Source organism: Astatotilapia calliptera, chromosome 23 (genome assembly GCF_964374335.1).
Source record: "Astatotilapia calliptera chromosome 23, fAstCal68.1, whole genome shotgun sequence".
Classification (NCBI taxonomy): Eukaryota; Metazoa; Chordata; class Actinopteri; order Cichliformes; family Cichlidae; genus Astatotilapia; species Astatotilapia calliptera.
This window is the reverse complement of record NC_137443.1, coordinates 19,947,420-19,971,102: the sequence shown is the minus strand read 5'-3', so window position 1 is coordinate 19,971,102 and position 23,683 is coordinate 19,947,420. Positions and strand designations below refer to the sequence as shown.

At 40.4% G+C, this 23,683-nt stretch overlaps 2 protein-coding genes and 2 long non-coding RNA genes across 4 annotated transcripts; 2 read left to right on the top strand and 2 right to left on the bottom strand.

Annotated features, from left to right (window-relative positions):
- Nucleotides 1–941: 941 nt before the first annotated feature.
- Nucleotides 942–9,773, top strand: LOC113015542 (tetraspanin-7-like). Its single transcript, XM_026157548.2, has 8 exons — nucleotides 942–1,112; nucleotides 5,684–5,872; nucleotides 6,083–6,157; nucleotides 6,246–6,341; nucleotides 7,619–7,774; nucleotides 7,966–8,049; nucleotides 8,140–8,211; nucleotides 9,300–9,773. The coding sequence occupies exons 1-7, from the start codon at nucleotides 1,032–1,034 to the stop codon at nucleotides 8,206–8,208; spliced, it is 750 nt and encodes a 249-aa protein (XP_026013333.2). The 5' UTR covers nucleotides 942–1,031; the 3' UTR covers nucleotides 8,209–8,211; nucleotides 9,300–9,773.
- Nucleotides 7,937–9,396, bottom strand: LOC145424361 (uncharacterized). The gene is made up of 3 exons (XR_013905417.1): nucleotides 9,267–9,396; nucleotides 8,794–8,949; nucleotides 7,937–8,072 (listed from the first exon to the last, which is right to left on the bottom strand). It is a non-coding gene; the product is annotated as an uncharacterized LOC145424361 (long non-coding RNA).
- Nucleotides 9,774–9,788: 15 nt separating the features above from the next.
- LOC145424360 (uncharacterized) lies at nucleotides 9,789–22,598 on the bottom strand. The gene is made up of 3 exons (XR_013905416.1): nucleotides 21,128–22,598; nucleotides 20,455–20,568; nucleotides 9,789–9,917 (listed from the first exon to the last, which is right to left on the bottom strand). It is a non-coding gene; the product is annotated as an uncharacterized LOC145424360 (long non-coding RNA).
- Nucleotides 11,330–14,520, top strand: LOC113015552 (mid1-interacting protein 1-B-like). Its single transcript, XM_026157560.2, has 2 exons — nucleotides 11,330–11,487; nucleotides 12,197–14,520. Exon 2 carries the CDS (start codon nucleotides 12,379–12,381, stop codon nucleotides 12,859–12,861), a length of 483 nt encoding a protein of 160 aa, XP_026013345.1. The 5' UTR covers nucleotides 11,330–11,487; nucleotides 12,197–12,378; the 3' UTR covers nucleotides 12,862–14,520.
- Nucleotides 22,599–23,683: the final 1,085 nt, after the last annotated feature.

Genomic DNA, 23,683 nt, shown 5'->3' with positions numbered 1-23,683 from the left:
TCTGTTGGTTTGGCTTTTCTTCCTTTGACTCATGTTGTCAAAGTTAACATTCAGTCGTCCAGAGCCACCACTAAAGTCCTGTAAATAAAATGATGCTGCATGTGGTTTAAAACTCAAGAATAAATCTTTCAGGGGATGAAATGTATTTCACAGAGCTCAAACATGTTTATCAATGTGACTGAAAGGAAGCACATTGAGTTGACATTTTGCTGACTGCATTAATGATCTGATTGATTGGTCTGAAAGCTGCAGCAGATTGACGTGAAGAGACTAAAGGATTCGTGCAGGTTTGGTTGGTGGTTAGAAAGTGATGGTACAAACACGCGAGCCTCATTCTTCACACACTGACCACACAATTAACATGGTGGTGATTATCAGTGAGTCTGAGCTGCTGTTACACCTGCCTGTGAAGGCCCAGCACACCTCACCCATTAAACAGAGCTTGGTTACTTGAAATATTTATATATGTATGTGCACTACAGACACTGTAGTATGACTAAAACTGATTCACATCTAGAGTGGAGCCGTCTGAGAGGCTCAACATGGTCTAATGGACAGATTTAGACAAAGAACTTAGACTCAAAGCAGGCTATCAGAGGGGAAAGGAGCAGCACCACACTTAACACTTACCCTGCTACACATAAATGTCCCCCATTATGAGTTTGACTTGAAGTATTGGCTTCAGAATGTGCCTAAATTAAAAGGACTTTACATGCAAAATGTCCATAAGGGTTTATGTTCAAAGATTGAATGGGGAATATTTGTGTTTGTATGAATGTTTTATTTGTTAAATCGTAATGTTGAAAATCATGTATTATACTTGTGTTTGTCTGTAATTAATGTGAGGTTAATACAGATAAACTAATAACATAAAACATGAGGAGCTTGCTCTGTTGTGCAGTTACTGGTAAAACCAGCAGAGGGGGCTGAGCGGTTGTCATCGTGAGGGAGAGGTTTCCCTCTTCCTGTGGTGATAAAAGAGAGAAAGACGAGCGGAGTTCTGGTTTTGGTCCCTCAGTCTCAGATGGATTATGGCTCCCAGGAGGATGGAAACCAAACCGGCGATCTTCTGCCTGAAGACGCTGCTGCTGCTCTACTCCTTCATCTTCTGGGTAAGAAAACCTGTTCTTCATGTCTTATTTTAACTTCAGCTAAATCCTGTCTCACAATCAGATCCAAGAGCTCAACGGGTTTTTTTAAAACATGTTTAAACTGCTGAAATGTCATTGAAATCCTCAGACTGAAATAGTTTGAATAGGTGTAAATTTGATCAATTTTAGAATAAGCTGCATTAATTAAACATGCAGGTGAGTAGATAAAAACTTCAACAATTTATCTATTTTTAAAGTGGACAAAGTCAAAGGTCATAGGATCGGTAATTATCTGGATTCTGAGGAATGAGTAGGATGAAGCCAGAGCTCTGACACCAACCTGAAAATGAAGACATGGACCTCCGGAGAGGGCACTGCTGAAACAACACCTGATAACAGGAAGCAGTCATGTCAGTAGAGCTGATCAGAATATTCTTTCTGTCTCTTTCAGGCTCAGGTCTGGTTGTCTTAGTCCAGCTCCTGTTTTGTTTCATAATCAACAGTCTGTATTTCCTAACCATCTTTAATTTGTTGTTGTTAGTTTGTCCAACTTTTCACTCAACCTTTATTTTCTAGGCCTGATCAGTTGCTCAGTCCTATTTCTTATTATTGTTCACTAGTTTGTTTGTTTGTTTTTTTCCTGGTCCCAGTTATTTCCTTTCTCAATACATTGCCCTGTTGATTAGCAGCCTAGACGTGGTTGTTTATTGTTAGTTGCTTTCCACTGTAACCCATACAGCTATATTGCCCTAGACTGATTTTTTTAAACCATTCAGGTGGCTGTGTACCATTGATTGTTACCTAATGGATTATGCTAGTTACTTTCTAGTCCTCAGTTATGTTTCTTCCCAGTTGTCCTAACAAGGCCTGAATTCTGGTGCTAATTTTAGTCCAGTCCCATTTACAGTCTAGTCTGGGCTGCTACCTGTTCCTCATTACAATCCTCTCCCAGCTGTTGTCTTTTTTTTTACACAGTCCTGTTTGCAGCCCTCTGTGTAGTTTCTATCTCAGTTTGTTGATTACTCTGAGTTGATGTTTTCTAGTTGCTTGTTGCCTAGGCCGCCTTGATGCCGATGACCTAGGTTTTTCAAAGAGTCTGGCCATATCATTGCTGCAGCAGTTGACTAACACTACTATCTAGCCAGTCCACATTGTTTCCTTTTTAGCTAACTGTTGCCTAAAAAACCCAGATTGTTGACTTGTCTGGTTTCTCGTCTTGTAATGCCTAAAGTTGCCATACCCTGTTGTTGAGGAGGATTCATTGTTTTGTATTCCTGATTGTTTACTTCACTGCTGTTTTTTACGGATTGTTGCCTTGTTTGAATTGTTTGCCCAATCCTGCAAATTGGGCTACATTTGTTTTTTGACTTTTTATTTATGCTGTTAGTTTTATAGGTGATAAACATTTTCTTGTCATTGTTGTTGCTTCCTATTTATCCTAACAAGGCCTACTTTCTGTTAAGAGTTTAGAGTATCCCTACTTGTTGCCTACAGTAGTCCTGTTTTTCCCCATTTTGTTTCCTATCCCTAATTTCTAAGCAGTCTGTCCTGTGGTTTTCTATTGCCTAAATCTGCTTAATCTACTTGTCATGAAAACAATGGTTGTGGCTGCAACAACTGATTGTTGCCTACCTCTGGCTGTATCCTAACATTGCTGGTAAGCCCCAGTTATTGACTGGTCTGTGTTGTTGTCATATAGAGTTTAAGTCACTTGGCCGTGGTTAATGCCTAGAGATTTGGGAGCCCAAATCATGATCTTGTCCAGGTTGTTGCCTTGTCCTGGTAGTTGCCTAGCCATTTTTATTGCTGTTCTTTCTATTGCAGTCCAGTTAGCTGTATTGCCCAAGATATTGCCCCAGCTTTAGCTGTTGCTTAGACTGAGTTCATTGAGTTCAGCTTCTTTTCCAGTCTTGGTTGCTATTGGATTTTTAGCATCTGATCATTGTCAGGTCCTTCTATTGCAGTGGCCCATTTGTCCTAATGAGGACTGTGTTTTGTGTGGTCTTAGAGATCTAACCAATAGCACAGACTAACTTCCTCTTGCTCTGAATGAGATTTCAGTGTTGGAGAGACTGTTTTCTCTCGATGGACGCTGACTGTAGTTCAGTCTGTCAGAAAAATTTTACCTGCTGAGTATTAAATTAAATTTAATTATCATTAAATTAATATTTAATATTGACCTTATCTGATCTATTTCTTTTCCAGATTCAAACGTTAGTCTTTCATAACAGATTTTACAACAAAATAATCTAGTGCAGAATCATGTGAGTCTCATTTTACTATAAATGCCATTGTCTTTGTTGCTGGCACAAAGTAAATGATAAAGATATCGAACATTATTTCCCGCTCCATTTATTGTTGAAGTGAATCAGATTTTTTTTTTAATCTTCCCAGACACAATCTGTTGTCTGCTGCACAAACACAAACTCCCACTTTTATCCCGAATCAAACCAACCTGACGTGACTCCAGCTGACAGACGGCTTTCTTGTCATCTGCGGAGTGTTTCAACATCCCAGCATGACTCCTTTTGAAACGCTCATACAGGCGCAGCAGGCAGCCCGGCACGACCGGGAGTCAAAATCAAATGCCTCCTTCATTTATCTCCTGCCAGCAGCCAGTGCCTTTTCTCCTCTTTCATCCTGTGTCGGTCTTACTCCCAAATCTGATCAGGCGTCCTCATAAACCACCTGAACAAGACATAGTATCCAGATAGAGAGCTGGCTCATCAGAAAAATTAGTTATAAATCATGAAACTGATATTTGCATGAGAGGTCCTCAAGAGAATTTACAGTGATTTTCAAAACAAGGGAATTTCACCTTGTTAGAACCTTTTAAACAAACCTTTTAATAAATATGTCAGGTGATTTTGTTTGTACACTGTGCTCAAATATTGTTATATTTTTAGTTTGAAAGGCTGAAATCAGATCCACGGACTCATGTAGCATAGAGAAAAATTAAGAACCAAACTGCAAGAAGAAGAAGAAGAAGAACTGCAGATTTGAATCACATTTCATATGTTTTTTGTTTTTATTTATTTATTTTTATAATTACCAGTTTTGACAAGGAGGCTGGTATTGAGAGTTGGTGATGGTGGCCCGGGTGCTTTTAAGTGCTTTGGTAATTATTTTTTATTGATTTTTTATGATGTCTGTGGACAGTTGACTTCAAAATAAAGGCTGAGATTGGTGTTGGGAATGATGTGACCTATGGACGCCTACCCTCCTCCCATTATGCCCCACAATCTTTTTCTTTTAAACACAAATATATTTAAATATATTTGTATCATTATAGAAACCTGGTCTATAAACACAAACCTACCACCTACTCTAGTAATCTCAGTGTCCATCTTGTACTACATCTACTGACAACCATTCATCCAATCCACTCTGACTGGGTGGAGCACACATTTCCACAGTGGTGTTTTTTGGGAATGTTTTTGAGGACATTCCCTGACATTAGTGCACTCTGAAACCTCTTTGCTGCTAAATTTAACTGTCACAACTAAGTGCCGAACCGTAAAATGGATGCAATTATTATTGAAGACATCCGATGAGCTACCCCGGAGCACAACGAGTGAATTAAACTGGAGTGAAAACACCACTGCAGACATTATGAGTTTGTCAGAGTTACTTTTGCTCTTCTTCTGTGTGCTCTGACTGTGTCTGCAGCTGCTGAGCTAAATTCTTTCAGCTGGTTTCAGCTGTATGTAGCATCCAGTTTGTCATGGGGATGCTGGTCCAGCTTCTTTTCCCATCTGTTTGTCACTTTGTCACTTCACTGTCAGAGTCTGCAGAGACATGTGGTGCTTAATTACAGTCCCAGCTTCTGTGTGCGGTTCAACACGTCTGCTGCACAGCTTTAACTTCTTTTGCAGATTAAACTTTTGCAATAAGAATGATTTCTTTTGACTGGACAGAAAACATTGTAACTTGCTTTACGTACCAACTGTATAAAACTAAAACGCCTTTATGCTTCCTTATGAATGAATGATGAGTTTATAAGGGATCTGTGGTCATATGAGGTTCATGTCTTCATCAGCTGTTTGTGAACACTAAAGTTTTTGTTGATTTTTATTTTTTATCATGGCTATGTAGTCTTTTCACTAAATTACTAAATAAATAAATAAATAAATAAGAAGTCTACGTCTTTTTTTGTCTCATATTATAATAAATTATTCAATCCCCAACCAAGTAAAATGATAAAAACAGCCCAGGTCATTACCAAAATTATTTGTTACTCTTTTTCTACACTTGCACATCAGTGATTTGTCTCTAATTTGAAATTGTACTGTATAACTGTATATTTAAATGCTGCTTTTGTCCAGTTCTTCAAAATAGCCACTAAATATAGCAACAGGCATATCATCATAAAAATGATGTTAGCTAACATAACATATATATTTTAAAAAGAGAGAAATTCGCACTAATAAACCATCTACCAAAATGTTAGTGGGTTATTTTGTTTTTTTTAATAGAGCAGTTAATACAATGAACTGAAATAGATTAAAATGCAAATTACAATCAATCAATGTAGAGTTTTTAAGTTTTTCTTTTCTTTTTCTTTTACACTCATTTTTTAAACACTCCTTCAGGTGACAGGGGTGGTCCTGCTGGTGGTGGGGTTATGGTGGAAGTTCATGTTGGGTCCCTACATGTTGCTGATCTCTAGCAGCCCTTCCAGTGCTCCCTACGTCCTCACTGGCACCGGCGCTGCCATTGCCCTGTTCGGACTGTTCGGCTGTTTTGCCACCTGTAGGGGGCGTCCTTGGATGTTAAAACTGGTGGGTCTTCCAGCTTACTCGGAATTTGTTAACAAATGTCTGACTAAACCTTTTATGAGGTTTTTTTTTATGTGACTAAAGGTTTCAAAATTAAAAAATCTCTGCTAACTAATACATCTATCAAGTTTTTAGGTTTAATGACCAGTTAACTTGCTCATTCCGTATGGTGTGACTCCTTGTCCAACCTCATGACCTTTGATCTCTCCTCAGTACGCAGTGTTTCTGTCTCTGGTCTTCATGACTGAACTCATTGCTGGGATCTCTGGATTTGTCTTTCGTCATGAGGTCAAAACACACTTGAGAGTTTTCAGAATACCTTCAAAAAACACAGCTGCTCATTCTGACCAATATCTGTCTGTGTTTGCATGTTTAGATTAAAGGGACATTCCTCACTGCCTACAGTGCAGCAGTGATGAGATACGACGGACGAGATGACAGGAGTGTGGCAGTGGATGGTGTCCAACGCAGAGTAGGTGTTTTCCATGATCCACTCATTAATGTTTCGTAAGTAGTATATTGGAAACTAAAAAGTTACCTCTAAACTTGCCAAGTATCTTAATAAAAGAAGCAACTTTTGGGTGGTCCCTTATTCACAAAGGGTCACCATGGGAGGAAGTGGCACGTTTTATGCTGGTTGCCCTTCCTGACATAACCCCAAAGGATTTTGTGTCCTCTACTGAGACCAAACCAGGGATCTTTTACTTGTCAAGCTAAAGTCCAAACTGCTAGTCTATGGAGCATTTTACCTTATTACCAACACCTACATTTGTTCTTTCTTTTGGGTGTTCCTCAGGGTCATATTGTTGGTCTCTTATAGTTTTAACTTTTAAACAACCCTCTGTGGCATTAATTTTATTTTATTTCTTTAGAGAGCAAATATTTCACTTTACTTCTTGCAAGCCTGTCGGTCCCTATTCATGGATCAGTCAACAAAGTTGTCCTCCCCTTGTTTTACTAAAGGCAATAAGGGGTACCAAAAATGTCAGTGTCACTGTTATATATACATACACACACACATATACACACTCCTGTGGTAGCAATCAAATATATTTCAAATATTGATGCACATGTTTTATTAATGCAGTTATTCAAACATATAAAAATGATATAACTACTTTTATTTTATTAAACATGTCTCATGTCATTAAAGAACTTCTGAGCCCCGCAGGGGACATGGGAGGAAAAAAAATTAAGACGGACTTTCGCGAGATCTCGCAAAACTATCTTGGGATCTCGCAAAAGTTTTAGCCGCATTCTTCCCGTTAGCTCGAAGCTAACGGGAGGTCGAGACCTACTACAGCCGGGAGGAACACTGCTTTCCCGGCACATCGTGTCTCGACCTCCCGGTCGGCTTCGAGCCGGCGTCCGAAGAATGCGGCTAAAAGTTTTGCGAGATCCCGAGTTTGTTTTGCGAGATCTCGCAAAAGTCCGTCTTAATTTTTTTTTCTCCCATGTCCCCTGCGGGGCTCCGTAAAGAATAAAGATTTTAAGGGTTGGTGTGATAACTAAATATGCAGTCTGCATGAGGACAATAACATACAATAGAGATAATTAATTTCCTAATTAAAAAAAACAAACAAAAAGAAGCAAAAGGAACAATGTCAGAGACTTCATAGGCAGAGAAACTTGCTGATATGTCCAGCGTTCTTTTATGCAGATTTTACACTGATGACGTCTTTCACACATTCAGAAACAAACATGATGAGATGTTGAAAAGTGGTGATTTGGTTGTCTCTGTTTCTTCAGTTACACTGCTGTGGAGTTTATAATTACACCAGCTGGTTCAGCAGTGTGTATTTTCCCATCAGTGGGATTCCTACCAGCTGTTGTGTTCATGTCTCTGACTGCAATGAAGCAGACCTGAAGAACACCACTCTGGCAGCACAGAAGGTCTACAAAGAGGTCAGGAAGGCACAAATAATACATGAAGAAAATTCAGTTCCCAAAAGTTTTCATTTGCATTTGCTTTTTTGTGGAGATTATTAAGATTATTATAATTACTAAGTCTAACAACCACAATTATGCTAAGTGGTCACATGATGGTGATCCATCAGTCTGTATTTACTGCAAATCACTTTACCCTGTCTCCGCAGGGTTGCTATGAGCTGGTTGTGTCCTTCATAGAGAGCAACATGGGAATCATTGCTGGAGTTACCTTTGGTATTGCCTTCTCTCAGGTACTAAACATGGCCTTTGGAATCTATAGGAGACAATAGGAGACAGTGACACTGAAGCAGAAATAAAATCCATCTCTCTGTGTTTTTTAGCTGGTCGGTGTAACTCTGGCCTGCTGCTTGTCTCACTTCATCAACAGCAACCAGTACGAGATGATCTAACAGGTAATCCACACGTCCCCGGCACTAACCTATCACTTTCTGATGGACACTAACTAACCAACCAAGGTGTAGCGTAACTAACCAAAGCTACACTTAACCCACCTGAAAGTGAGATCTAACAACAAAAGTATCCTAAACTAGAGTGTTTATGCATAGGAAAAAATATAATAGGAATGTGTGCATAAAGCATAAAACACAGCTTTGGTAAGAAAGTACTTACCAGTAGAAAAAGGCTATATAAGTCGCAAATCTAGATCTTAACCTACTTCTAACTCATATCTACCTTACTTCAAACCTACATGTAGACCTTGAACTAAACCTAACTTACATCAAACACAGAGAACCTAGCCCAAATCTACACTTAAAACTACCCCAAACCTAGAGATACACAACCAATGCAAGTCTAGATCTTGACCTAAATCAAGCCTAACTAATACAAACTGAGACCTTCACCTATACAAAACATTAACCTTTACCCAACCTATATAACCTTTCACAATCCTACATCTATCCTGACCTACCTCAATCTACCATCTACCCCAAGACTATACCTTAAACCTACTCCTAACCTAAACTACACCTTACCTGCGGGGATAGCTGGGGCCAGGGATAGCTCAGTAGGTAGAGTGGTTGCCCCATGATCGGAAGGTCGGGGGTTTGACTCCACTGAACGGCTACCCTGAGGTACCGTCCCTACACACTGCTCCCCGGGTGCTGCATTGGTGGCTGCCCACTGCTTCACTGGGTGAATGAGTTAAATGCAGAGGAGTAAATTCCCCATGGGGACTAGCACATACACATTATGACATTATTATTATTATTATTATTATTATCTCAAACCAAGCTAAAACCTAAAGCTACACCTAGCCTACCCCAAGACTCAACATTAAACTTACTCCCAACCTAACTCCAACCTCAACTATATTTGATGTACCCCCAATATAGACCTACACCTAACTTACACTAAAGCTGAACACACCCAACTTTAATCTAAAGTTTACCTGACCACATTCTCAACTCTTTAAGTGAATGTAAAACAAGCATGTGCTGTTGTTTACCTCCATCTCCTTTGTCTGTGTTTTCTTTTGCAGGAAAGTGAATAAGATGTACATCACCATGGAAACCTTAGGAAAAACACACACATACAAACACTGTTAGCATTCCTCTTGTATTTATTTTGTGTCTTGCTGTGAAATACTGAAAATTGACCCCTTTGTGTTCTCTCTCTTTGTGTTGTTAGGATCTTTCTTTGTGTGTGTGTCAGGCTCAGGTCCTGAAAAAACCTGTTGTCAGTAACAATCATATTCAGAAAGCCCTCTTAGGGGCACCAGAACACTTGAAAGGCTTTCACATTTTTAGGTTAAAGTTGAAATTTGATTCTGTGGCAGTGTGCTGTGTTTGAAAGACGTGTTGTTCATGTTTCATATTCTGTGTACTGTGATGTGACAGATTTTATATTTCTGTTTTCTGAATGACAAACTCACTGATAACTATTTGAGACATGCAATGTTTTCAACAAAATAAAGGAGGCTGCGTGTTGTGTCGATAAATCCAACATAAGAAAACCTTACATGTAACTTTACCTTGACATAATAGCATCACACAGTTGCTGCAGCTTTGTCAGCTCCACATCCATGTGAATCCATCCACAAGAATCTCCTGTTTACCCACATCCCCAAAGGTGCTCCATTAGATTGAGGATATGGTGTCTGTGGAGGCCAGTGGAGTACAGAGAACTCACTGTCAGGTTCAAGAAATCACTTTGAGATATAGTTTCGTGACATGGTGCGTTTTCCTAATGGAAGAATTATTAGGATAGTTAACAATACATAGGTAGACTGTGGCTTTTAAACAATGCTCAGCAAGAAAATATCCATCACACCTTTACACCAGAAAAAAACTAAACCACTGATACAAAGCTGGAGAGACCCTTTCTTGCATGTCATTCATCAAATTGTAAACCCACCATCTGAATACTAAAGCTGCCATCTTCTTGAGCTATTTTGTCTTAGAGAGCAATCATATGTTCAGAGTCGCTTAAATCAACTTTCTTTTCCCTTCTCATGCTCACTTTGAACTTCAGCAGGTTGTCTTGATTATTTTATACATGCCTAAATGCATTAGTGCCATGTGATTGGCTGATAAGATATTTGTGTTAATAAGAAGCTGACAAGTATACCTACTGCTGTTTGGCATTATTTAAAAAAAGAGCATCCTGGTAATAAACTAAAATACACAGTGAAAATAAATACTTTATGGCTGGGGAAGAATTCAGTCGTAATATAATGTGGAGCCAGACGGGAGCAATGTTTTACACATCCATCCATTAGAGACAGACCACCATAATCACACATAACACACAATTTAGGATCACCAGTTAAGCTAGCGTGCATGTTTTAGAACTGACTGTGGGGAACCAGAATTCCCTGAGTGGATCCATGCAAACACGTTAGAACATGTGAAATAATCTTTAAAATAGTCATTTGTGGACATGAAAACAACAGCATGAGATTGTGAAAACCTTCCTTATATGGAATCAGAAACTTCTAGTGAGTTTTAAAAGTTGTAATATTTTAAATTAAATTTGTAATGAACATTTAGTAACATCATCCTTGACTCCTTTGAAATATAATCTAGTCTGATTTTATAATCATTATCATTATATATATTATTTGATCTATATTTTTTGATTTATTTGAGCTACCTTACTAAGTCCTGGTGTACTAAATAAAGGACATCTTGGGCTTTCCGTTGATATCTGATGTGTTTGGGTGGTCTCTGTTACCTCCAAATAGGAAGGAAATCACAAAAAACGTTTCATGGGAAGATTCTTTTTTCCTGGGTTCTCAGGAGGATATTGATGTTTATTTGTTTGTTCATACAAAAGTAACATTTATTTCTCCCCAAAGAGGGGGGACAAGGTTGCATCAGTCAAAACGTGACAAACAATATAAAATAAAACAAAGGCTTAATAATATATTTAAATTTTAATGTAACTACTGTTTTCGTTGTAAACCTTAAATGTAAATAAATATATTATTTCCAAAGCTTTATTTTTATTCAAGTCAGTTTATAAACAATGCAACACTATCCGACGTTCTCCGTGACGTCACACCCTCTGTGATTGGCTGTGATCGTGATCCCATGTTTTGCTCCGCCCCGACTCTCCTGCCTCCCTAACAACCACCACCGGCCCGACCGTCTGCAAGATCCCTTTTCCGGACAGCTTTAACGGGCAGAAGCAGCGACTTGGTACCCAGGAACCACAGCCGACATACGGTAAGCTGACGTAGGCGCACTGCCGCCGGTGTTTACCCGTTTTAAAAGTAGACTTAGCGAGCTAACGGTACCCGGAATCACCCGCTGGCTGGGGTGGCGAGGCTAATAAGAGCAGCTGTGCGGTCATTTGTTCCGGTTAAAATGAAGATTCAAGCGGTGTAAGCGTCGCTAATTCACAGTTACATAGACTGGAAGGATGGTTTATTGGGCCCGCCTGTTCAAAGGTCCCCTGGTTTAGCTTTAGAATGAAGCAGGTAGAGGCCGGTGCCGTGATTCCCCTTCATTTCCGTGTTTTCTCCTGCAGACCCCCCTCCTCCTCTGCCCGGGCTGCCACCGCAGGTGTTCGAGCTGTTTTTAAAAAAACGTTGCCAGCACCTCACGTTTATTTGCATGCGAGGCTGTGGCTGTGCAGCACAGAGAGATTTAAATAATGCAAACCGATCTTCAGCAGCAACAGAGGTGGCTGAATATGAAGTGAGTAACGGCGGTGAGGCGGGGGGAATCCGATGTCCGATAATGGATGCAGGATATACTGTTAAAGCTGGCTAGTTCCCCCATCCCTGAGCTTTGTAGTTAAATCATGAAGGCCTCAAATGACCCTGCAGATGTCATGGGTGTCCAGCATGTCCAGGAGATGTCCTGGATATGCTGGGTCTCCATTTGAAGCTGCTTCATCCTTCCTCCTCTTCCTTTTGTGTTTTTATATCAGGTTTATGCCTCTGGGGTCAGCTGGAGTCCTGCAGCAGAAACACGGGGCCCTCAGCTCAGGAGCTGGCCCATTTTGGAGCAGTGAGTGCCTCCGCAGTCTCTCAGTAATCCTTTAAGGAGCATTAGCGGGCTAAGTTTGGCGCTGCGACCGCTGGCCAACACGGGCCCTCACCAGCCGCCGTCATGCAGATACCTGACTCCTACAACCAGAAGAACTCGCTCTTCAACGCCATGAACCGCTTCATTGGCGCTGTCAACAACATGGACCAGACAGTGATGTTGCCCAGCCTGCTGCGGGACGTCCCGCTGGACGACAGGGATGACCTGAAGCCGACAGAGAACGGGGATGGTGGGGATGACGGTGGTGGCACAGGTAGCACCAGCCCCACTCACGACAGCGCCTACTTCCAGCCTGATACTGACATGTACAGCTCATACATCCTGCTTAAATCCATCCGCAATGACATCGAGTGGGGCGTCGTGCAAGGCGAGGAGTTGCGGAAGGAGAAGGCGGGTGTGGCCAGCATGGTGGTGGCAGAGGAGGATGACCTGGAGAAGCAGTTTCACTTCCACCTGAATGGACTCCACGCGGTTCTGTCGAAACTGACGCATAAAGCTAACACACTGACGAATCGCTACAAGGAGGAGATCGGCTGCAGAAACTGAGCGCTGAATGTCCTGACGGTTGGCGCTCTATGGGTTTTAGCTCAGTAACTACAAGCGAAGGAAGGAGCATGTGCAGACGCCAGAATTCACTTAAAAGCTTTTTCACAGCCCACAGTGGTGGATATCATTGTGTTAAATTAACTAGCCAGTCCCAAAAACGGTGAATAAAAATATCTGCAGATTGATTGTGTGACTGGAACAATTTGGGCATTTTTTGTCAAATAATGAGAACTACAATTTTAATAACAGTTATTCCTTGTAAGGGTCGTTAAATCATCTTAAATGCCACGTTTTTGTATTCACCGGCAGCTTTTTGGATCTCATTTTGGCACATGCACTGATGCTGACTTCATTCATTATAGCCGATTTATGCTTTGGTCTTTTTGAAGAGACTTGGCAGGGACATCAGTATATGTCACTAAGCACAAAGCTGATTCAAGCTTTAAAATTCTGAATTAAGTCTGGATCTGTGCTACTAAAGTCAGTACAGTAATGAATTTGTAGAGAATGTTTTCACATGAAATCAAATCACCTCAAATTAATACGTTTAAGAGATAGATGATGGGTATGCAGGAGAAGGACAAAGGATCTAAAATTGATTAATTTTGAATATTTGGGTGGTTTCATCAGAAGAAATCTGTTGCACTTCTAAACTACTGTAAACAAACATAACCTTAAAAAAACAAACAAACCCTAAACTAAACCATTTTAAATGAAATAGGATCCTGGTATAATCCCTGTGGAATGCCACTGATCCAAAAATCTGTCTCTGATTCCAATAACTCTTTCTTTGGCATACTTTAAACACCTGAATCCACTGTTTGTCTTCTGGATATGACATCTTGTTAAGATTCGGCAGATTAGAGTGTCTCTGCTCTGACCTCCCTACAGCAGTTTGTAGTTAAAGAGCTAAAACATGTTCTTCATGGACTTCCCTTTTTTTTTTTCTTTTTTTTTTTCCCTTGAAGACTTCGTCGAGGTGGTGGGCTGCTTGCATTCTATTTTCAGGGTTGACGTCTGTCCGTTTAAAAGAAACAAAAAAAAAATCTCCTGACATCCTTCATTTCATGCTGTAAATTCCAAACTATGCAAACACACGAGAGCACAAAAGAAGCTGGCTTGACATTTCTGTACAGCTTTAGACGCACAAAAAGGAGAAAATATGAATCCTTAAATTTCCCAATCGTAATAAGAACCCAGTTCTCATGGTGCATGATCGTTCATAACCTGTTAACATCTCCTGACAATCGATTGTAACCAGACCACAAATTCTCAGTTCTTTGGTTTAACTTAAATGTGGAAGTTCTGATATTTTAAAGATGCCACAGTTTGTCCATTTATTAAAGGACTAAAGCACCTTATTTTTAAAATTTTAAGGAGTTTGGCAGAAACCCATTGTTTTTGTCTGGTTTCAGCTGAATAAAAGAGAAGGTGTAATGAATGGTTATTGGCTGATTTTTGAACTGAACTTAAAGAAGCGAATGTTTTGTTTGTCGTCTCAAAGCTTTGTTAATGAATTGAACACTGTGCTTGATGGTCGATGACATGTGAAGGCGTTCTGGAGTCTGTGTGTGTGAAGAATGCTGGGTGTACATATACTGATGTTTATTGGTTTTTCTATTTCTGTCCAGTTTGACCATTAAAAGATTTTGGTGTGTATTTTTGGTCTTTTCGTTCATCAAAACTTACTGACCACATTTGGGGGAAAAAATGGTTTCCGTATTGCTGCAACCATCTACAGCTCCAGACCACGTGTTACCATGACAGCACTAGTGGCATGTCAGCATGCCGAAGAAAGGTGACACTGTGACGTTTTCTGTTCTCATTTCTGTCTCTGCGCTTGAAACAGAGCTTCTTCCTGGAGTTTTTAGAAAAGTGGCAACTGTTGTAGTTTAACCCCAACAATGATCTTTGTCCAACACTAACCCAGCAGTTTTAATGGTAATTAAAAACTGAATCTGCTAAGTTTCAGAGGTAGAGGTGGTTTCAGATGCTTTTTTAAGGGATCATTTTGCATTTCATTATGTTGTGGTTTTGCAGACATGTGACCACTAACCACATGACATTAAGTTATGGTAAATGGTCTGTATTTGTATAGCGCTTTTACTAGTCCCCAAGGACCCCAAAACGCTTTACACAACCAGTCATCCACCCATTCACACACACATTCATACACTGGTGATGGCAAGCTACATTGTAGCCACAGCCACCCTGGGGCGCACTGACAGAGGCGAGGCTGCCGGACACTGGCCCACTGACCACCACCAGTGGGCAACGGGTAAAGTGTCTTGCCCAAGGACACAATGACCGAGACTGTCCAAGCCAGGGCTCGAACCGGCAACCTTCCGATTACAAGGCGAACTCCCAAGTTATCATTTGTGATGTGTGACAATCATGGTAACTGAATGATCAAGTAAATAAGGCCCCAGTCACAGGCCCAGAAACCAGTCTGAAACCACTTGTCATGAAGGAATTCATATTATTGTTATTAAGTATTTACCAACTGTTTGCTGATGGTTGATTGCATTCAAAGGGGAAATGATAGCTAAAGCCTCTGTTACACAGTCATGTTAGTGACCACCTGGCACAAATGTCTATTCCCCAACCAGGTGACAAATACCTCCTTATGCTTGGTTTAGTTGTTGGCGTCTTGCAGAGGTCATATTTTGCTTTGAAGTGATGGATTTGTCCACAAACTCCATCCAGCTGCCCTCTGAGCTGTAGTGAAACAAAAAATGTAACGAACTGGAAATGGCGGCCCTTTGCCTCATGCCTTGTGGGCACGACATCACATGAGAAACCTCAGCAGAAAACCCCTTAATAAATGTTTTAGGCGGAATATCTGGGAGCATGTTTCTATGAATGTGGACTCCCAGAAGTGGAGCTCTAGGTAAAGTATTTAGATATCTGGCAGCAGATTTGCCTGTAGAAACCAGAGCTTCTCATGTACGAGGCACATATTCACAGGGCTCACCACAGCAGGTAGCGCCACATGTTTGATTTGGCATATTTATGCCAGATGCCCCGTAAGGATTTGTGTATCCTCCTGGTCTCAAACCTTCATGTGTTAAGGAACATAATATCTTTGAAATAATGCAGGTAGTTTCACAGATATCAAAACAAATGTCCAACTTCATTGTGATATTCCCCATGTATGACACCATACACCAAATCCAGATGGACTTCTTTAGACAATGGAAATTTCTAATAAATAAATAAGTGCATCTTTGCCCTGAAATGTGTTTCCAGGCAAATCTGTGATGGTCAGGTGGGAGGAATTTAATGAGCTGGCATTGAATGACCCAGTTTTATTTAAAGAGGAAGGAAGCTCCAGTAAAAAGACATGTATTTTTAAAGTTCAACAAATATATGACAGTTAAGTGAATGAATAGTTACAATTATGTTTGTTTTTGCTGAGTTTTGCCTAAATTGAGCAGCCCGACCTTCAGGTTTAGGGTTTGACATTATATTAGTCATAACCTATAAGATACAGCAAAGACTGGGGATCTTACAGATGGCTCTAGATGTATTAATAAATAAAAAAAATAACTAATAAATCTAGGTCATCCACAGCAAATTGGTACAAATTAAAGATATAAGCAACATCTCTCCAAAATCCTAACATATTAAAAATTAACCAGTGCTGATAATCTTTTTCTTCAGATTTTTTGCTTGCTCTAAACTCCAGAAAGGTTCCCATTAATGCCCTGTGTGACAAAGAAAAGCATCAAATACTGTCTTAATCTTTTTTTTTTTTTTTTGATCTGTAAAAATGCTGATTAACAGGAAGTCGTCATCGCCGGGTTATTCTGGGTTGTATCAGATCAGCAGGTGAATCTTGTCGATCATTAAATTCATGGAAAGACTAACAGGACATCTGCAGCCAATCACACCTCCATTCACCTGTAATCTTCCATAATCCCTCCGACCTCGGAGCTGAAATGACTAAACTCAGCTGCCAGATAGTTTCCAGCACAGAGGAGTCAGTGAACGCCCCTTCACCCGCCAGAAACCATCTGCTGCTTAGTGTTATGGAGCGATTGTGGCTCAAGAGTTGGCAGTTTGTCTTGTAATCGGAAGGTTGCTGGTTCGAGCCCCGGCTCGGACAGTCTCAGTCGTTGTGTCCTTGGGCAAGACACTTCACCCATTGCCTACTGGTGGTGGTCAGAGGGCCCGGTGGCGCCAGTGTCCGGCAGCCTCGCCTCTGTCAGTGCGCCCCAGGGCGGCTGTGGCTACAATGTAGCTTGCCATCACCAGTGTGTGAATGGGTGGATGACTGAATGTGTAAAGCGCTTTGGGGTCCTTAGGGACTAGTAAAGCGCTATACAAATACAGGCCATTTACCATTTATGTTGATTCATCAGTTATTTATACATAAAGAAAATAATATATAAAGAAGAAAAACTAATTAAGGAACAAATATTAAGAAGAGTAGCCTTATAGAAGGTTAGAAAAGTGACCAAAAAAAATTATTTTAATGTTTTTAAGATGGACCAATTTTATTATATTTTACTATTATATTATTTAATATTATATTATTATATTTTACTATAACAGTATGACAGGTTTGGATAGGAACACTCCCCTTAATTTGTCTCAATTAGGTAAAATACCATTCAGGTGAATCAGCCATGCAATGAGCACATAATGCCCATCCAAAAGTCACTGAATAGCTCCGTGAAATCACCTGGCCTAAGATGATGTTTGGATAATGTTGGTTTCTGTTTTTACTTCTTCTGGGCCTCAAACAAAACCCATAAATATCAAAACGTTACATTCAAAATGTAGGGTTATTGTCTCAAAATTTTAGGTAATTGTCTCAACACTGTCAAAATTTGGGGTCATTATCTAAAGATTTAGGGTTATCTCAAAATTTGTGTTCACTATTCCAGATTTCAGATAGTTTACTTCAAATTTAGGGTTAGTATGTCAGGATTGTGGGTTATCTCAAAATATTGGGTCATTATCTCTTTTTTTTGTTTGTTTAGATTATCTAAAATGCTTGGTAAATGTTCTAAAAAATTGCCATTTATCTAAAAGGCCTGGGTTACCTCAAAACATGGGGTTAATATCTCAGTATTTTGGGTAAATTATATCAAATTTATAGATCATTTATCCCACATGTCTAAAATTTAGGGTTTTCTCAAGATCTTGGGTGAACATTTCAAATTTTTGAGATAGTTTACCCCAAATTTATGGTATCTCAGAATGTTTGGTTATTATTTGAAAATATTGGGTAAATAGCTCATAATTCTGGGTTATGAAAACCTTTTGGTCATCATCTCAATATTTTGAGTGAATTATCTGAAATTGTTTGGTCAATTGTCATCTCAAAATTTTGAGATTTACCCAATAGTTCTGATTAGTATCTCAAATCTCATTTTAAGATTATTGTCTCAAAATACTGGTCAATTATCTCAAAATAATAATTCACTACTGCATGTTTTTGGTTCACCAGAATTTATCAGGCTTTCTGTGAAGTGCAACCTGGTGGTGGAAAAAAAAGGGATAAAGTTGTTGGGCCATTTCAACAATATAGTTAATGGAAATTTGTCTTGGTGTGCTCACACATACAGCAAAGTCAAGTTTATTTATACAGCACATTTCCAAAGTCCATGATGCAAGTGCTTAACAATGTAAAATGCCACTAAAATAAATAAAATGCACAACAACAATGCAGTAAAATATAGAAAAATTAATTAATAAATAAAATAGTCAATAAAAACAACTAAAACAACAACCACAAAAACCAAAATGTTTAGGTCAATGTGTTTTAAATGCTAGACTATAAAAATGTGTCTTTAGTAAAGGTTTAAAGTGTTTGAGCATTTGTATGATCTAATATTAAGAGGAAGACTATTCCAGAGTCTGGGACCTGCCACAGAGAAGGCTCTGTCACCATGAGATTTCAGTTTAGCGCGTGGAATAGTTAAAGGGTAGTTTTGACCTGGACCTCACGGTTCTTTCTGGAGCATAATTAACCCTGGAGGGTCTTAGAAAAATGCATACACTATCGGTCTTAGAGCCACAAATCGACCACGCCCAAAAAAGCGCTATAAAAAATTTATATATTAATATTTTTTTCCACTTTAAATTAGCCAATCTTTTAGACCTACTTCTCCTTGAAATATTCATGTCAAGTTTTAATTACATTTCGCGGATTTTAACCCTTTATATCCCGGTTTCGTCACATGAGCGCACTGCTTTTTTTGCCCCAAAAACATAAAACATAAAACATAAAATATTTTCCAAAAAAAACATTTGAAGTAATATTTTATTGTTATTATAATTAGGCCTTTAGATGGACAAAAGATTGGCACGAACATTAATTTCGATCCGGTTTTAATTTTTTTTCCAGAACTTTTTTTTGCAGACTTTCGCTATATTCCATTCAACACTGTGCAAATGGCATGTAATCGAAATTTGAAAAAGCCACAAATCGACCCTAAGACCCTCCAGGGGTTTTAAATAGGAGCTCAGACAGGTAAGAAGGAGTTTGGCCGTTAAGTGATTTAAAAACAAAAAGTAAGATTTTAAATTGGATCCTGTAAGGAACAGGAAGCCAGTGTAGAGAGGCCAACACTGAGGTAATATGCAGCTGCATTTTGGACCAACTGGAGACGATACAGTAAGGCACATAACAGCACAACATGATACAAAACACAAGTGCATGCAACCCTGTCATACTACAGGGGGTGTCCCTATCTTTAAAGTGCTTTTCAGTGCAATGAGTTGCAGTCAAGATTGCAGGAGTGAAAAGCCCATACTGCAGAAGGTACAGTTAATGTTGCAAGTGCATGATGCATATGTATGAGATTCAGGGCATAATACACTCTGACTTCAAAATAAAAGCCCAGAGGGTTTTTTAAAGAAGGCTGCCAGGTAGTAAGACTTACCTATAAAGGGACTGGATTGACGCCCGAAAACAACATGCTTGATCTAAATAAAACAATGTTCTAATTTTTTTTAAATCTAAAATTGTTTTTTTATACATTTTATTGAAAGTTAAAGTTTCCATTCATTTAATTTATTGCAGTTTGTCCTCTAACAGACTTCAATAAAAATGTCAGCAGGGGGCGCTGTGGTAACACCACTGTATACACACACACACACACACACACACACCACTGTGCAGCAGAGTGAGTGTGTGTATGTGTCTGTGTGTGTGTGCGTGTCAGAGTGCCAATTAGTGTTTGGGAGGTTGGGCCCAGAATAATTAACACACACATACACACACCCACACACAAAAACGGTTTTCATTAGTTTGTGTGTAAATGTTTGCGTGCGGAGGAATGAAGGCAAAGTGTGAAAATTAAAGGTCAAAGGTCAGCAGCAGGAGGGGGTGGAGGAGCGTGTTTAAAGTTTTTGTGTGATTGATTGCTGATCAGTGTGTGTGTGTGTGTGTGTGTATTTGTACTTTAAACCTAATCCCAGCCCTCCTCTTTATGTGTGTGTGTGTGTGTGTGTGTGTGTGTGTGTGTGTGTGTGTGTGTGTGTGTGTGTGTGTGTTTCTTTGTGTGCGTGTCTCCGGCGTTGTCGGTGCTGTCAGGCCTCGTTTCCGTGACGGCCGGCGCTGCAGCTCTGATTATTCACCTGTCACGCCGCTCGCTCTCTCTCCCACACGATGTTTCTCGCCTGCGCGCGTGTGTGTCTCCCTCCTCCCTCTGCGGCTCACTGCTTTGACAGACAGTCGGAGGTTTCCACAGCCTGTACACACACACACACACATGCACAAACCACAAATGTCTCTGTTATGACAGCTTTCACACATTTTCTAGGTAAATTTTTTTTTAATCACAATCCGACCACCAGGGGGCACCAAAACAAGAACTGTATTGTTACACTAAAAAACACCTTTTTTGCCAAGTTAACAGCAAATAATTTATGATAATAAAAAGTAGAAGAATAAAAATTATGTTATTTATTTTACTCAAGTATCTGACCTAACATGACCTTCATGTTTGTAGCTACTGTGGTCAATATTTTTATCATCTTTCTGCCATTATTGGATTGACTGACGGATTAAATCTTTCGGGTCAATTTCCTATTTGTTAATGGGCATCCAAATGTCCAGAGTCAAGCATTGCTTTGTCACTGGCAGATGATCGCTGGTGCCCATCGAAGGTTCTAGGTGGATAAGTAACGTTTTCATTTGTCACTTAACTGTATCCCTTACTCTTATTAGTAGTCACTTAAGTCGCTTTCCTTCAAGCTGAGAAATGTTTACTTCAATTGTTCCACTTTGCATCGCCGGAAATTTCTTCACCTGCTATCTTGTGGAGCTGCTGAACATCATAAACTTTTAATGGTTCACAATCCAGCCTTGACGACCTGGCCAGAGTGTGTCCCAACTCTTGCCCAGTGACAGCTGGGATAGGCTCCATCACCCAGGCGACACTGATAAAGAAAGGAGAAAGAAAAGCAGAAGAGAATGGATGGCCGTATGGATGGATGATCATGGATGATTCATGAGCACAACATCTCTGCTAGTCACTTCCTGTGTGGACTTCCTTTTAGATTGTGTTTCTTCAAGCTAACATTACTTTAATTGCTAAGAGGAGAATGAAACACAAATATAGCTTGACATCACCCATTGGTTAGAGAAGCCCCAATCTGAAGCCTCAAAAATGAATTTGATCACCTCTGCCTAGTTTGCAGTCAAGTGACCACTAATGACATTAATTTATCCACCTTTTTGGGCGTATGACAATGTAAAGTCAATCCAGATCTGATCCATGACTGTTTGCTATGTGGTTGCTGGAGACTGATGAGAGTTAGATAGTGACTGATCAGTGAGAACCTGGTAACCTCTGCCTCCTATGGAAAAATTTGTATTCCCCGAATGGTTGGTGAATGTCTTCTGGCAAACACTTTGGTTGTTAGCAGATTGCCGTGGTTGTCTGTGCTTTCCACTGAAGACGGCTACTTTAGTGAAACACGAAAATGGAGAACATTTGCCTTCAAAGTCTAAAGTAAGTATGTAAGTAGTGGCACAATTTTACTCTGGTTGCCAGCAGAATTATTTTAAGTTTTAGTACCATTTGGCTAATAGTCAGCAAGTGCTTGCAGACAAATCACTCTCTGCCAGACAAACTATGGGAAACTGACAACCAAAAAGGGAGTGGCAAGTGTAACCTTTGCTTTTTTAACCATGGGTAGCTTGTGTTCAAAATAGTTCACAGTCACTTTCTGTTATTTAGGCGAGAGTCTGTTTGTTGACTAACATTAGTAAACATTAGTTAATGTTCCACTTGTTTTTGGCTTGTTATTGTTTGTTTTTTTTGTTTGTTTTTTATTATATTTTATTTTCAGATGTTACAGACGGGACAGACATGAGTGAGGGATAGGAAAGGGAGAAAGAAAGAGGAAGGAAAGGAAAAACAGAAGGGGAGAGGGACAGTGAGAAAGGGGGGGAGAAAAAAAATAAAAATCTCCTGGATCACCTGTTGAGAGAGGAATAGAAAACAAGCAAAAAAGACAAAAAAACCAAAACAAAGCAACATACTAAACACAACACCATCGCATTAATCTAGCTAAGTGTAAACAGCAGTAAATACTAAATATTCAATGTTGTTGTGCAGCACGCAGGACAGATGTGCCTCGAAGTAGCAGCCAAGAAAGGTGTAATTTGGGTCTACGAGCAGTGAACACCCGTGTGCATACCTGTGTGGATCAGCGCACTTGTATTCCAAAGGTTTCTCCATGTAACGATCTGCTAGGGAGTGTGGGGGAGTGGGGGGGGGGGGGGGGGGGCACAGCCCTGTCCTCCAGGGTGTGAAGCAGGTATGGAGGAGATCAAAACTCCAGACATCCAGAGGCCCCCAGAACACAAGAGACCATGGAAGACCAACAGAGGGGCAGCCGCGCCACTGTTCCAGTAAGAGCTGAGGAGAGTCCCAGATGAGGGTTCACTCAGCAGCCACGGAGCAGAAGCCAGGGGGAGTTGCAGTGACGCGCCCGTGAGCTCCGCTGGCCGCCAGCTGTTCCTGAGTGACCGAGCCCCAGGCCGAGAGGCCGGGGGCACCCCACCTCCGAAGGGGCCCGAGCGAGCCCCAGGCTCCAGGCCCCGATAAGCGGCCGCCAAGGAGTGAGCTGGTGTATACCTGGACGCCCACCCCCAGACACAAAGAACCACCAACGCACCGATGTCTGAGGGAGTCCGCCACGGGCAGGGGAAGTGGTGGTGGGTGGAGATAGGCCTCCAAACCTTGGAGGGCCTGAGGTGTCCCCAGAGAGGTGGTGTCTGATACCCAACCTGACATATAGACACAGACATACAGGCACTGTTACACCCCGGCCTAGGCAACCGGAGTGCAACACGAAAAAACAAAAATAGGGAAAATAAAAATAAGGAAAATAAAACACACAAGAAAAAACTAAAACGGGTTTCCACAAAAATCATCCCAAAACGACCACTATTTTCTTTAAAGCAAAATGATATTTATTTACAACGCAAGGCGCCAAACTATTTACAACGGGGGGGGAAAAAGATCGCGACCATGACAACTGACACACAGGGCTTAAATACATGGAGGGAACAATCAGGGAATGGACAACAGGAGGGAAACACAGCTGGGGCAAATCAGAACTGACGAGACAGGGAAAATGTAAACTGAACACACTAAGATGACACAGACTTTCAAAGTAAAGTAGGAAACACATAACAGTCACGCAAAAACAACACATTACCAACGCCAAATCGTCAATCCCGGAGGAGCACCTAGACACTCAAATCCACACACAATTACGGTCACAGCCGTAACACCCCCTTACCCAAGAATTAACATTAACCCCAAAATGTTTAATTCAAGGAAACACCCAA

Coding starts and splice junctions, on each gene's coding strand:
- LOC113015552 (XM_026157560.2), top strand. CDS start 12,379: ATGCAGATACCTGACTCCTACAACCAGAAGAACTCGCTCTTCAACGCC.
- LOC113015542 (XM_026157548.2), top strand. CDS start 1,032: ATGGCTCCCAGGAGGATGGAAACCAAACCGGCGATCTTCTGCCTGAAG. Junction 1,113..5,683: donor TCTACTCCTTCATCTTCTGG/GTAAGAAAACCT, acceptor ACACTCCTTCAG/GTGACAGGGGTGGTCCTGCT. Junction 6,158..6,245: donor GATTTGTCTTTCGTCATGAG/GTCAAAACACAC, acceptor TTGCATGTTTAG/ATTAAAGGGACATTCCTCAC.